We start from the raw sequence: 16,151 nt of genomic DNA, 5'->3' as shown, positions 1-16,151 counted from the left end.
GCAAGTGTGTTGTTTGTTTCACCCTTTTACTTTGCTGTGCACACTCAAGTAAATACCTGTGTCCTTTAATGGCTGCATCCCATGTAGAACCCTGCTGATGTAAAGTACACTATTGTCTGTTAGTGAGGCAATCAAGGAATGGTGGCCATTTTTTTTTAGGATTGCCTTATGCACACAGTCCCAGGAAAAAATACCCTTTTATTGCATTGCATTTGTCACAAACCAAATTCCAAATATATACTAGTCCAACGGCGTCTTAAAAATGTCCCTTTGAAATAGCAGAATTTGATCCATTATGTCCGATATGATTTGAAAAGTCTAAAAGAGCAGGATTGGTCATTTCTTTGATGTCTTGTTTTTTGTGGAGCCCGAGGAAGCCTGTGAAACTTCATGTTAAAACGTTTTCAGGTCTCTTTGTACATCAACGGGTGCTGTGTGCGTGTCGATTTGATTGCACACCTGAACTTGACAGACCCTTTGTTGTTTGTGTTGTTATCTTCACCTCTACACCTCTCTATATGTTATATTCCACTTGGTTAACAAGTTACAAGAGCAGATACAGTACATCACACTTGAAAGTATGAATATTTTATGTGACATGTTGAATTGAGGTCAAATTAGAAATAGACATTACAGCAGCAGCAGAAGCCTGTATAGGATAAATGAAGGGTAACATAATGGCGAGTATTATTTCTGCAGCTGTGTGTGTGTGTGTGTGTGTGTGTGTGTGTGTGTGTGTGTGTGTGTGTGTGTGTGTGTGTGTGTGTGTGTGTGTGTGTGTGTGACACAGCTGTGTTCATAGAACCATTGCAATGTTAACAAAGGGATTCTCTGAGTGCGACCTATCACTTTAAGAGTGTCAGAGCCTCTTCACGACGCTCCTCATCTTTCTTGTGCCACGCATGGCTTGTTGCCGAGGTAACCGGCCTCAGAAACGGTTTTTAGCATTTTGGTGAATCTACACACATTGACATGCACCTGACAACAACATGCTCTGTGACTGTGTGAATGGCTGGCTTGAGTCTTTGATTTTTCAACCAAAAATATGTCAACGAGAAGTCAAAGGCCACCTGGTTGCGTTTGCCCTTATTCTAGTCTCTTGTATCAAAGGTACAATTCTGGGAAATGTGTCCAGGGATTTCTGGGTGATGACAAATACGTGTGTGTGTGTGTGTGTGTGTGTGTGTGTGTGTGTGTGTGTGTGTGTGTGTGTGTGTGTGTGTGTGTGTGTGTGTGTGTGTGTGTGTGTGTGTGTGCGCGTGCGCGTGTGCGTGCATACACTAGGTTAAGGTGGGTGCAGTTGAAAAATCCAATTTATGATGGGAAATATCCCTTAAGTGTGTGCTGATTCTGTCAATGTTTTTAACCTGTTTGTTTTAAACCAATGTGGACTGAGGTCCTGTGTTTCTCCAGCAGAGGACAGTGTGTGTATGTGCGTGTGTGTGTGTGTGTGACTGTGTGTGTGTGTGTGTGTGTGTGTGTGTGTGTGTGTGTGTGTGACTGTGTGTGTGTGTGTGTGCGTCTGTGTGTCTGCGCGTCTGTTTGTGTCTGTGACTGAATCTGTGTGTGTGTGTGTGTCTGTGTGTCTGCGCGTCTGTTTGTGTCTGTGACTGAATCTGTGTGTGTGTGTGCATGTAAACTTGTGTGTTCTGCATGGATGAATGTGCATGCAAGTGAGTCATATCACCCCACTTGCCCATTAGGCGTTTTGTTGTTTTGTATTTGATTCCATTCTACACCATTGTACCGTATATATAAATTCACAAGCAGCCTTTTCATTTCATGCTTATTCTGACAGGGGAAAAATGTCTCAATCAGGTTGAATTGTTTAAATGCTCCATAGCAACACACACACTTTTCCGATAGCTGTTATTTTTTGATTGAGCAGGTCATGATAGATCTGCTCCCCCTCACATCACTCAATTGACGCCTGTCTATATCCGCGTCTCTATATCGCTCCCTCTGTATTCTCAGTGATTGCAGGTATTCTAGGCCTATATTTATGTAAAGCTAGTGGCCTTGAATACACACACACACACACACACACAAGCACACACACACGCACACACACAAGCGCACACACACACACACAAACAAACAAACACTCACTCACTCACTCACTCACTCACTCACTCACTCACTCACTCACTCACTCACTCACTCACTCACTCACTCACTCACTCACTCACTCACACACACCCAAACACACGAAAGGCCAGATTGGAGTTACTCACCCCATCGTTAATCACACTAATGAAGAATTACTTTGCATATTTTGATTACACTCTTCATATAAAGTAAGGGACCTTAATCAAAGTGATAAAAATCAAACTACTGTCGTCATTTATAACACTAAACTCAGGAGGATTTTAAGACCTGTCCCTTACACGCATCGTAACCACAGTGACTGTGATGTGAACGGGTTGAAAACATTTATTTAATATATTTTTTCACCGCTCTTTCAGCCTAGAATCATTTGCTTATGCCTTCCTCTCTACATGGACCTAATCAATATGCATTGTCGCTCATCAGGCCCCAAATGGGACACACACACACTCAGGCCTGGCAGTGGGCTGAGTGTGTGATGCAACAGCTTGCAATAAACACTGTGTGCTGTAAGAGTGTGTAACAGAGAGAGGTTAGGAAATTCCCCGTTTAGGGAAAAAGGCAAACATTGGGGGCGCCCTTAGCTCAGTTGGTAGGGCGTCCCCCCCATGGGCCTCGGCCAGCAGCGGACCCGGGTTCGATTCCAGCCCGCGGTCGTTCTCTGCATGTCACGCCCCTCTCTGCCTCATTTCAACTCTGTCTCTACACTATCAATAAAGCATGAAAAATGCCAAACAAATATATATATAAAAAAAAAAAGCAAACGTTCACACATTCAAAAACGCCCTAAAGCTATAGTGCGTAACTTCTGTCGAGTAATTACAACACTTGTCAGCGCATCTACACGAGGTAAGCCTTCTGTGATCGCGCATGGATTGTATTCCTGGTACGTCCAGGTTTTTTCTTAGCAGTACAAACCAACAACTGAAATATTTCTTGGGCTCTTCTTATATATTTTTGTCAAGCTCCTGCGCCAGTGTCAGGGAGGGAGACACCAGTTTGTAAACGCTGCCATACTGAGAAATACAGAGAGAGTTGTGTGGAGCTGATAGGCCATCGGTGTATGAGTGTGTGTATGAATGGGTGAATGTGGTAAGATATGTAAAGCGCTTTGGGGCTGAGAAAATCGGCTAGAAAGCGCTATATAAGTCAAGTCCATTTACCATTTACCATTTAATCAGCTTTGTGTCAACTCATTCAGAGATTCCTTGAATGTAACCAACACTTATTTATATGAAAAAAGTTACACACTGTGGCTTTAAGGATAGAAAAAGAAGGAGGAGAGGTTGCTTCATGTGTCCTCAATGCCCTTTGCTTTATCCTTTACCTGTCTGCTTTTCCTTACGAGGGCTTGATGACAGGCCCATGGGTCACCTCTATTGAGATGACCTGCCAAATTGATCAACTGTCACAGATATGGATTAGAACACAGATCAATGGGACAACCTTCCAGTCTGAAGGGTTGCAAAGGGAGGCAGACACTACTTTATACTAGTGGTCCTACCCCCCTTAGGTCCAGTGGTCTGTTTTGATGTGTGTGTGTGTGTGTGTGTGTGTGTGTGTGTGTGTGTGTGTGTGTGTGTGTGTATGTGTGTGTGTGCGTGTTTCTGTTTATGTGTGTGTGTGTTTGTGTTTCAGTGTGTGTGTGTGTGTGTGTGAGTGACTCACTTTCACTGCTGCTCCAAACGCAATCGCATGTCTTTTCAATTTAAGGGATTTCTGTCTGGGTCAACCTTAGGAAGCTCCTGGGTAGAAATGTATTTATTCGGGCCCCCCAACTGATGACACCAATTATTTCGAAATATGCACCATCTAATCTGAACATGATGTAAAATAATATCTTTAAACATATTTTCACGCAGGACCTCCCACCACGAGGGATCCCTGGAAGTCTGGGGGATCCAAAGCAGTCGCCCATTTACCACTGTTGGTTATAAGGTCACCATCACAAGTTCCAATAAATTTATTTTCTGCTCAAAAATGACAAAACCAAGGCTTCACTATCAAATGTATTCTCTCTAACCCGTCAATTATTAACCCGATGTTCCTTAAACATGTCACATTTCACACTATCTCTACAAGACTAGGAGAATATTTTCTGTTATGTCTCAAGGAAGGTATCTGGATAATAATAACTTAAAAAGCGGCAACATGTTAGACGTCGCTACATTTCTCTCTTCTGTCTACAGCATGTGGTGCTGAAAGAACAGCTCCCAGAAGGCAGAGCACTGTTCTATTTTGAGATATGAACTGCTGTTGTTATGTTTTTTTTTTTTTTGGATTACTCTATGTGTGAGTTTTTTGTGATCTGAGGAAATAAAAAAACCTTCACTCTGTAAAACACAGCAACTACAATACAGCACATGTTTGAGAGAGGTTGGTTATTTCTACAGCAAAGTGTCAAGAGGGCCATCCTTCCTTGCCATGTTTCTTTTCTTTATGTTTCTGCAGTAGCAAAGAACGCACTAACTTAACAGCCTTACGCGTTTTTATATATAGTGGGCGTCCTGGGGGAAATGCACCTGTTGGAAGACCAAGAAGAAGAAGCACTATAGAAATAAATATTGTGGAAAGACTTGAGGCAGTGGTGGATGATGCCATCTTTAGTAACTATAGCTTCTTGTCCTTGAAGGCCACCGTAGCTTCTGTAAATTCTCTGCACAGGAGGGGTAGACATGGAGCATTGCAATCTAGATTTTTCACCACTAGATGATGCCAAAATACACCTTCATTGCACACAGCATCTTTGAAGAATTCGAAGAGTGTTAGCCAGAACATTCTAAGAAAATGAATTCTCTGGTTACATATATCCTTATCAGGGAAACTGGTGTCACCCATTAATTTATGTTTGCAAACATGCCTTCTTCAATGTGCATTTCCATCACAAGCAACCAATGCAGCCTGCCTGTTTTGCATAATCAATAGTCGACTTGCAGCTGCATTAACATCCTCACACTCACACACAGGTACCAATGTCTGTCTGGTCGCAGGCTGCAGTAAGGATCAGTGCATACAGTATATAGAATGTATGTTAAAGGTGCATATACGATACTGTCTCTAGGACCCAGCGTGTGTCCTCTCCTCCTCGAGCCTTTGTAGTTTTGTTGAGGAGATGAGGGAGACTGAGATGTGCTTCTTGCTTATCACGAATCACATCGAGACCCTCTTTTTTTTTTTTTTTTTTTACCAGCTGAAAAGGTGGGAGGGGGGACTGCTGAACTGAACAGGACAATTTGAAAGAACACAGGGTCAGTCAGTCGGCTCCCATCACTGATTCTTTTTAATATTTTTTTATATAGAGATTTCATTTATTTTTGTCTAATGGTTAGAATTTGTATTGATTTTTAAACCCTAACCCCTTTTTTTGTAATTTTTTTTTTTTTGGGGGGGGACACACACTATGAACGCCAATGCATCTCGGGTGCATTCCTACCGCAGACTGGGACTATGATTTATCATCTTTGTTCACATGACAGACTTGCATTCATTTAGTCTCATCAAAACAGGAGCGAGCGGCAATCTGTCTTTAACTTTCTTGCATTTTCGACGATTCCATTTGCAGCAGGTACTTTCAGCACGTGAGGTAAGTGTGTGTGTGTGTTTTTTTTTTTTTTTTTTTTTGCTATCTTTCTCAATCTCATTTTCTTAAGAAACGTTCATTTTAGAATGATTATTTATTAGCTGAGGAGATGCTAGACACGCGTGGGAGAGGTGATCTCGTTTTTTCACTCCTATTTACTGCTGTATAACGTTTTTTTTTAAGACATCGTTAAAATGGGGGCCGGGGCTTCAAGTCGGTGCACTGACATCAGACAATATTTTTTGGGGAAATTAATTTTCAGTGAGGCGGTGGAGGCGTGGGACGTGTCACTGAATACTAATTGCTGTCCATGCTATACTGCTGCTTTTTAATTCTCCACCTCCATATCGGTCTATGTATTTATGTTTGCGTGTTTTTAAGGGAATCCCGTGCAAAACACAACATGAAAAAATAAAAAATAAATAGGTGATGGAAATACTTGTTTCAAATACATCTATGGTCATTCATTAAAAGCGTCCGTCCTGCTGTGTGTGTGTGTGTGTGTGTGTGTGTGTGTGTGTGTGTGTGTGTGTGTGTGTGTGTGTGTGTGTGTGTGTGTGTGTGTTTGTGTTTGTATGTAGGTGTTGTAGCAGCCATGTGGAGCAGAGAGAGCGCGTCTCCACTTGTCGTCTGCCTCCTGGCTCTCACAGCCCTATGGAAGACCAGGTAAGAGACCCCCCTTGATTCTCTGTGTGTGTGTGGCCGGGAAACACGAGCCCAAGGCCGGGGTAGCACTCACCCTGTCTCCGGGGGGACGTTCTGGAGGTCTCCATTCATCAAGATGTTTCATTTATTACATTCTTTTTTATTGTTATCAAGCTGGACTCATTTACATAGGACACGCTATGAATGTGCACGAGGAGAGGCAGTTTTATCGCCTGTCTGACCATAAAAATCACCCTTGGGAGGGCATGCATGTGGGTAATTATCTACAGAAGTGCACTTTATGATATAGGCCTAAACATTGCATTGGCTTACTTATTTACACTGACTAACTTGTATTACTAATAATATAATCCCATTTATTAAAAAAAGTCAATATATCCCTCTATAAGTACATTTTCTTTACAAGCTAGCCCAGTATCACAAATCACAAATTTGCCTTATGCAGTCCTAGACCATTTGGCACCTTCTGTACTTGGACCATTGATTGGAGAAAGGCAAACTACCTCAAAGCACATGTATATGCACATGTAACAGGGATTTAATTGTTTTTTTTAATAGCCTATTCTAAATAATATACTATAGAAGTAAACTTTACGATCTAGGCCTAAAGAATGCATACTTAATTCCATGGACAAGCTTTTATTGTGATTATCCCATCTGTCAAAAAACCCTTCTATAATTCAATTTTATTTATATAGCCCAATATAAAAAAATCACAAATTTGCCTTGAGCAGTTTTACACCATATGGCAAATTCTGTCCTTGGACCATTGATCCGGAAAAGAGAAAACTACCAATAAAATCCTGCTTTAAAGGGGGCAATGGAAGGTACCATATAACAGGTAATTAACTGTTGGTTCACTGGTCTATAGTAATTCAGGACAATGGCTACAGCGAACATCAACCTTGAAATGCAATTTCTGTTACAAAATGCCATATTTTTTTTCAGTAAATCAGTTTCAGAATATTTTTTTTACACCTTTTTTTTTTACCTCTGTGCTTTGGTTCACAACAATCAAAATAGTCAAAGATAATAATTTAAAAAAACATACTGTAAGAGTCGAGCATTTCTATTTCTTAAAAAAATGAACAGTAAAAAATATAAAAAAAATAATATCTTGATATGTCTGAAAAATAAATGTGTCTAATCCCAACTCTTTTATATACAGTCTATGGTCTAAACCCCCATTCTCACCCGGGCAAGGCCTGCTGTTTTTATCAGAGGACATCTCACATTATCACGTTATGTGTGAAGGTGTCATATGATATTGGCCAGAGGGATTGGTTCAGGTCGGACACTTGACAAAAGAAAAAAAACTGACAATTCCAGGAGCTTGAGAAGAAATGTAATAAATATAAGGCATCCATTATGTCTTATCAGATATCATGAACACCTGTCCGTCTACGTTCATATGCAGAGCACTTTTTCACGCAAGACATTTTCGACGTGTGACCATAAAAAAAACACAGATGCAAAAAGCCAAAAATTGATTTTCCAGCAAATCCAGTTACACCTTAGCCTGGAAATCCAGACCCTGATATCTTCAACGATAGAGGGTCTGGCCACGATCAATAGTAATTTCTAACTCAAGGGGCGGCTCCTACTCGTGCATTTCAAATGCCACTGCACGCAGTTGGATAGCACTACAACCAATCAGAGCAATGCACAAGGTGACGTAAGCCCCGTTCGTTTAGCGAATAGCTGTTAAACTGTTAAATTAAACGTTTGCCGTTGTCGGTCGGCAAAACAGAACATTCCACTTACTTGCTAATGAAAGATTTGAGTGCCGTCTTCCAAATCGTTAAGGGTCGAGGCCAAAGCAGTCTCAAACTCACACAACATATCCGCAGCCATCTTTGATGTTTACTATCACGGCTTCGACGTCGCATGCACGTCACTGTCGTCATCCGGTTACGTCCTCCCCAGAGTACCATATAAAGGGCTCTGGCGCGCCCATATTAGATAGAACCAATTGAAACCATAGCCAGATTTCTAGTTTTCTTGATAAAGCTTCAACGGAGCGTGTCCAGACCAACACGCTCAGCAAATTTAATTTGCCAGCGCCTAGTGGCAGGTCTGGGAATGCCAGGCTAGTTACACCTAGTAACATTACCGGGAATTTATCGGGAAGGCTGTTGTGTTGATAAAAGCCAGAGCATTGCACAGACTTACGTACTTACCTCCTTATGTCCATTTGACGAAAGGTGGCGCCAATTAAGTTTAGTCGCATTATTGGTCAATGGCTACATTTTCAACACTCGAGAAGGTGGCCTCGCGACGTAATGAACAGACAATGAAACAAGAGAGCACATACTTGACATCTTTGTTTAGGGACGTCAATAAAATACTTCTCAGTTAACACAAAATCGATTTGTTCGCTGATGAATGTCTGTCGAATATCCAACTTAAACCAACTTCACATCGGTGGAAATATGTCAGACTATTGAGCTGTTGGACTTATAAACATAGCACCAATTCATCTACGTTACTGTAATGGATGAAAGTGACAATTTCAAATTCAAGTTCATTATTTTAGAAAGGGACAGTGTACATTATGTAACATTCTTAAGATCTTTTTTTTAAAATACAACCGAGTTAGCCTTAAAATCTAGTTTAGGTTATCATTTCTTCTCCCTAAATTCTCCATGCTAACGTAGTTTTACTTGATTTAATGTATTCTCTCTCTAATACAGCCTAAGTATACAGTATGTACAGATACAGTATGTTATCTGTTTTGATGTGAGTGTGATTTAAAATGTGGCAAAGGACAGCTACAAATAGGCTAAGAAATCAAATATTCCTTATGTTTTAGATTATAAGTCCAACACCAGTAGCAGGCTGCATTAATGCAACACTTTGATTCATGGTAATTAGATGAATATGGTCAACAGCAACAAAAAAAAAAACCCCAACACATCTGAAATAGATTAATACTGTATGTGCAATTACTCTCCTGCTTAAAATAAAATGTGTCCATATATCCCGAGGCAGTTAGTGTTACACCAGAGCTGTCGACAATGTGTGACCTTATCAGAATTTATTTACCATGAATGTCGAGCTCTGATTACATTTGCATATTCATTTGTGTTTTGGCTTCGAGATCAGATGGCTCACAAATATTCTGCCTTGAACTGGGTCATCCATATGGCCGGAGAAAAAAATGTGAACGTGAGTGTGTGTCTGTGTGTGTGTGTGTGTGTGTGTGTGTGTGTGTGTGTGTGTGTGTGTTTGTGTATGTGTCTGAGTGTGTGTGTGTGTGTGTGTGTGTGTGTGTGTGTGTGTGTGTGTGTGTGTGTGTGTGTGTGTGTGTGTGTGTGTGTGTGTGTTTGTGTATGTGTGTGTGTGTGTGTGTGTGTTTGTGTATGTGTCTGAGTGTGTGTGTGAGTGTGTGTCTGTGTGTTTGAGTTTGAGTCTGTGTGTGTGTGTGTCTGTGCTGTGTGTGTGTGTGTGTGTGTGTGTGTGGGCTAGTATAGAGTCTGCCAGATATGACCAACCTAATTTTTTTTACACCCATCAAATGTTACTAAAGGTGGAGTCATTGATGCATGCTCGTTGTCAAAATCACTTTTTGTCAAATATCAGTGATTATCTCCTCACAATCTGCAACCTTTCTGTCCTGTGTGTGCACTGGGAAAAAAATCTAGTTTTAATATACAGCCTAGAATCTGTAAATAAAGGGTATATGAACAAAGGGAGCCCGCCATAGCTAGCAACATACCCATTTACAGAGCCTAGGCTGTGTATTAACACACTGCACGGGCAGTTAGCGGATCCACTGATTTTGACAAAAAGGGATTTCGACAACAGGCATTCTCCAGAATCACTGACTCCACCTTTAAGTCTTGAGTAAAAAAAAACAAGGGTTATCAGTTAAAATACCCTAAAAACATTATCTGTTTCTGCAGCTTTTAGTGTCTTATATGTTGTTATTGTGTGTCTGTCCACTAGGTCAGTGAATGCAGACGACACGAGTAATGCCTTCAACCCGAACATCACTCTGTTTACACGCATCCTGGACAGTCTGCTGGACGGATATGACAACCGTCTACGGCCCGGTCTCGGGGGTAAGGAGATACGCTGCTAACATTGTGTCATTGGAATGTACAAAAAGGATAACTTAAAGGTTAAAACTTAATATGCTCATTTTCAGGTACACAATTGCAATTTGGGTTTCTTTTCTTTTACATATCTCACAGTGCCATTGCAGAATCTGCTATTTTCAGCTTCTGTCTGAAACGCTCCATTTTAAAGCCTGTCTCTTTAAGCCCCGCCTTGCCAAAAAGCCCAGTCTGCTCTGATTGGCCATAAGTCTAACTGCCGGTTTTTAAATCTGACTGCTGGTTAGATTCAGAGGGCTCTGGGTGTGTGTGGCTTATCACAGGTGGAGGTAGTGTTAAGTTAGTTTGGTAATGAGTTTGGTGGCTTCTCCCCTTATGACATCATAAGGGTAGATACATCTGACACACAGGTTTTCATTAACGTGGAGGTGGAGAAAAAGAGAGAGGGTTGTTTTTTCTCTTCTTACATCGGGGACTCATATTAATGCTGAAAAACCATGAAAAGGTGCATTTTGCATAATAGCTAACCTTTAATGTCCACACTTTTTTAGCTGATACCATCTGACGTACTCGTTTGAATGTTTTATTATGAAACAAAGGCTCTTTTCACAAAGGTTAGTGGCTCATTTCACACAGTAACATTTAATATGAGCTTTTGCTTTTGTGGCACAGATAACCTTCGTCAGCAATCCCCCCAAAGAATACACCGACAAACACACTCAGTGAACAAAACATTTAGGTTATATAACCTGTTAACAGAATTTAATTTGCTTTATTGTATAATATTTTAATGCACAATACATGCTTTCTGGCTGTTGAACTTTGTCCCAGTTTTGCTACAAGTTTGTTGTTTAGCCTAATAAGATTTTGGCACATACAGAGGTATGACGCATTCATGTGCACAGTAAGAAAAGACTCCCTAAATTTCTGTTATCAGACATTGTATGAAGGATAACACCAGCTGAGATGAATTTCTGGGAATATTTGCCTAATTAAAATGTTTCTGCTTTCGCCAGCAAAAACAAGGGCTGGACACACCAAACTTAGTGTGTGTTTGCGCACACACCACCTTCTCTTGCATATAATCCCATGTACACTGTTCATTCGATGTATTCAACCATGTATCAAGCCAGGTACATTGTTGTTTGACCCTTGTATGCTGTTTGCAAGTAAATTCACCTGCTTCCAAGAAGGCCTGACTCAGTTTCAATTATTCAAACACTTGGTTAGTTTGATGAAATAATTCTAGTAACATAACCCTCACTCCATTTCCTGGAAAGTCACATCATCAGCCGAACTGGCCGCATTTAACCCTGCGAGAATACAGGCCTACTTCTCTGGAATATGTCCGCCTAATCATTCAAGAATTGGAGGGAACTAACATTGAATAATGATGGAGAAAAGAAGCGCTTCTTTTAGGTGGTGGGTAGGGAAAATATATACCTAAAGGTCAAAAAGCTCATACTCTCCAACCCTTGGTGTATCTGGCAGCTTACATATTATGGTTATGGTTATATTATGGAACTGGTGGTGTGTGTGTGTGTGTGTGTGTGTGTGTGTGTGTGTGTCTGTGAAAGGTGTCAATACATGCTAATATTTCTAAGTCCCTTCAGATGACACACACATATGATTTGTTCATGAGAATCCCATCTTTTCCCCCTGGCCTTAGCGTAAGCCATAGCGCGCTCTCTCTCTCTTCCATCCTCACCTCTGCCTTCACACGCCCATATTTGGCATTTCATCTCCGGTTGTATCTGGCAGCTCTGTATACATATTACTATTATTTTGTTAGGACACAATATTTATATATATATATATATATATATATATATATATATATATATATATATATTAATATGGGTGTGTGTGTGTGTGTGTGTGTGTGTGTGTGTGACACGTTTACACTGAGGATTGCATTGAATCAAAGAGCAAAGCATAATTATTTTTCTTCAAGATAATGAATGCCAGTCGCTAACAGACCACACACAGCTTCATACAAGACCTATGTTTTTTTAATTACATTTCCTGATTCCTGCACAGTTCCTTATAACACAATCCCGTAGGTTTCTAACTATAGTCATTTCTCAGAAGACATCTCCACCTTTTTTTTTGCTGTTTTTTAAATGCAAATAATGAATTTTGAACATTTCATTTTGGGTTTGACATAAATAGGTTACTGAAGCCTTTCTGTCTGAAGAGTCATGTCTCACCACATCATGCCATTCATAGCCAGTGTGTCCCCATAGCAACGTCAGCCATCAAGTGGATGTGTGTGTGTGTGTGTGTGTGTGTGTGTGTGTGTGTGTGTGTGTGTGTGTGTGTGTGTGTGTGTCTGTCTGTCTGTCTGTCAGTGTGTCTGTGTGTCTGTCTGTCTTTGTGTCTGTCTGCCTGTCCGTGTGTGTGTGTGTGTGTGTGTGTGTTTGTGCATGCTTGCGTGCGCGCTTGTGTCATGTTTGTATATTGGAGACAAGAAATCCACAAAAATATGAAAAAACTGAATATTCATAATGAAATCATCCACTGTAAAACTGTATATAATATTATATGTTTAACTAAAATGCAGCCATTAGAAATTGCATCCCCTGAGCCTGTGAAAGGTGTCAATAAATGCTAATATTTCTAAGTCCCTTCAGATGACACACACATATTATTTGTTCATGAGAATCCCATCTTTTCCCCCTGGCCTTAGCGTAAGCCATAGCGCACTCTCTCTCTCTCTTCCATCCTCACCTCTGCCTTCACACGCCCATATTTGGCATCTCATCTCACCCCAAAGCCCAGCCCCTCCCTCAGGATTTGGGGACATTTGAAATTCAAATTCCTCGGGCCATCAGCCCAGGAACTGCCATATGGGGAACAGACCTCCTTCTAGCTTGGTGTAGCGCTGAAGATTGTGCAACTGGACCCACAATTTTTTTTGCCAGGGGCTTATTTACAGCTCAGGAAAAACATACATGTTTTGGCCTATTGCCATGAAATATGAACGGGTCCTAAAAGCATTAAAAAAACATTGAATTTGGTGTAGTGGTTTGAGCGCCCCCCCCCAATAGAGGCTCAGTCCTCAGAAGCAGCAGACTACGGGTTTGAATCCGGCCCGTGGTCGTTCTCTGCATGTCATTCCCTCTCTGCCCCATTTTATCTCTGTATCTCAAAAGCTGTCTAATAAATAAAAAAAAAATAAAAAACTTTTACCACTATGGCTTGACATTGGCATTGCATTTTATTTCAAGCGGATCTGAAAAATGTATAAAAATAAGTCTTAAATTTAACCTGCCGATCCCTGGGGGTACCCTCTTACATATTTCATCATGGTAGGTGTCCATGCTATATAGTTTAGGCACCAAAACGATAGAGAAATACATACATTATGCCTCTTGAGGTTTTTTGATTTGACCCTGGCACTATTGACAACATTTTTAATATCCACTGGAGATTTATGGGGGTGAATCAATACAACTTTATTGATTTTGATTCACAGATTAGATTCAGTAAAGATTCTCCACCAACCGACAATCTTTAACGGGAATGGTCTTGTTAAAATGGAGACCAGCCATCTGTAATAAAACATTTAAAGGTGCACTATGCATTTTACGGGGAGGGGGATTTGTTTACATCCACAGAGCCTGCAGTTAGTCTACAAAACATACTGTATTTTCTCTACATGTAATTCTTAGTATTGGATAATTCTATCGAAAACAAAATTATTTTGAGGGCACCTGGAAACAAACATAAGACTAAAATATTTTTGTAAACCAAACTGTGGGCCCTGCTGCTGAAAACAACAACAGTGCAACAGTAGCTTTTCAGGTAGCTTTTCTAACTTATAACAGTGTTCCAAGGATCCAATTTTTCTGTAAGGGAAGTTTTTTTTCAGTTATGAGAATAGAACTTCTCTATAAATATAAAACTAACATTTTCACTTCTCTGACACACCGAGAGTTACATATTGCGCCTTTTAAATAAAACATTTCAAATAGCAATTGGACGCTTTCATCCAAAATGTCTTGTAGTACAGTAATCCCCTATGGAACCAAACTCCCCAACACTCAAGATGTAGCTACTAGCTCCATACAGTCCTTGACCCATTAATACACACACACAAGGGGAATAGTGTGGTGCATAATTCAGTCTCAAGGCAGAAAAATGAAAAAAATGACATCAGATGTAATTTTTTCCACATTGTAAACGCATTAGATCTGTATGTCTCATCTTTGGGGAAACACATGTTAACGCTTCACTGGACGTTTGTTTCTATATATGGGCAGAAAAATGCTTCATCACATCACAGCTGCACAAGTGTGTGTGTGTGTGTGTGTGTGCGTGTGTGTGGTCTCTCATATAGTTAAAGGATAGTGACAGTTTCATGATTCAAGCGTTGTGCCACAAATGCCAACGTTTCTAGTGTAAATATTTGCTGTGTATAGTCTTCAAACATGTAGTGAGTTGCTTACAGCATCGTTTACATACAGTGCTGCTTGTATACAGAGCCTACAGTCATTTATCATTTGACTTGGCTTTTTAGAAATGTCCACATCTTTGTATTTTCCTGGTTTGTGATCATTCAAAAATAGGTTCAATGCCCTCCATGCAAAACAAGAGTTAAAGGGACAGTTCTGTATTTATTTAGTGGGGTTCTATGAGGTAGGCTACTTATGCATAGTTAGTCTGTAACTTTATGGAGAAAAACGTGTTTCGCCATATACAGCTCTGGAAAAAATTAAGAAACCGCTCCAAATGTTCAGTGTCTCTCGTTTTAGTATTTATAGGCATATTTTTAAGTAGAATGAACATTTCTACCAAATTCCAATACATTTTTTGTCAATAAATTATGTAGAGATGAGACTGGTCTCTTAATTTTTTCCGGACTGTATATTATCTAAAAATAAGTCAATATCCATTCAATTGTAAGTTAAATTTATAATTTCTTTGCTGCTTTATGTGGACTGATAGGCGACACGTCACCGGCAGGAGTTGGCGTAGTAATTCATGGCCAAACTACGTGGGTGCAGTGCAGTGGTTTAGACATGAGAGCAGTCATTTGGGGGTTGGCCATTCTTGACCTCGGTATTTGAAAAAGAAATCCAGGCTGTGGCCTTGAGTGTAGGCTACGGCTTCTTTCTGATTCATCAAAAGGATAAAGAAAGAAAAGATGAATCTAGGCCAGAGGTTTTTCAAAGATGAAGTACACACGCGTCCCCTCGGGGCGAATAGAAGGTCTCCGGGGGGAGAGAGAGGGAAAAAGCAACAATAACTGTAATCGGTTCAACAATGAATGGATTCCCGTGTGGGTTTAGTTTATTCTGCACATTTCTCTCTATTTTTTATTTATAGAAAATACAATGTATTCACAGCGATTTGATTTCTAAACAGGCCTTTTTCTCACAGGTTATAATCTAATAACTGTGGACTAAATTGTAACCGTAACTGGTTTAAAGTTGATGCTGGAGAACGTTTGTTGTCAAAATCACTTTTTTGTCTAAATCGGTGAATATCTCCACACCATCCGTACTGTGTGTGCGCTGACAAAAAAAATAGTTTAGGCTCTGTAAACGGGTATGTAAACAAAGGGCATGTTAAAAATGGGGGCCCACCGCAGCTAGCAACATGCTTGTTTACAGAGCCTAGGCTGTATTAACTGTGGATTCTTTTCCAGTGCATACACAGTACAGACAGGTAGCGGATCGTGAGGAGATATTCACTGATTTGGACAAAAAACTGATTTGGACAGCAAGCTTCTTCCA

At 40.4% G+C, this 16,151-nt stretch overlaps 1 protein-coding gene across 1 annotated transcript in view; it reads left to right on the top strand.

Moving 5' to 3' along the window:
• Nucleotides 1–6,281: 6,281 nt before the first annotated feature.
• Nucleotides 6,282–16,151, top strand: part of gabra2b (gamma-aminobutyric acid type A receptor subunit alpha2b) — a gene marked incomplete at both ends in the record, with an annotated part of 34,945 nt that continues 25,075 nt past the window's right edge. The window contains 2 exons of the mRNA XM_080035185.1: nucleotides 6,282–6,352; nucleotides 10,301–10,416. Coding sequence (XP_079891311.1) covers nucleotides 6,282–6,352; nucleotides 10,301–10,416 — 187 coding nt within the window. The remainder of the gene's footprint in view (nucleotides 6,353–10,300; nucleotides 10,417–16,151) is intronic.

The sequence above is a fragment of the Ammodytes marinus genome, assembly GCF_949987685.1.
Source record: "Ammodytes marinus genome assembly, chromosome: 10".
Classification (NCBI taxonomy): Eukaryota; Metazoa; Chordata; class Actinopteri; order Uranoscopiformes; family Ammodytidae; genus Ammodytes; species Ammodytes marinus.
This window is presented reverse-complemented; position numbering and strand designations above follow the sequence as displayed.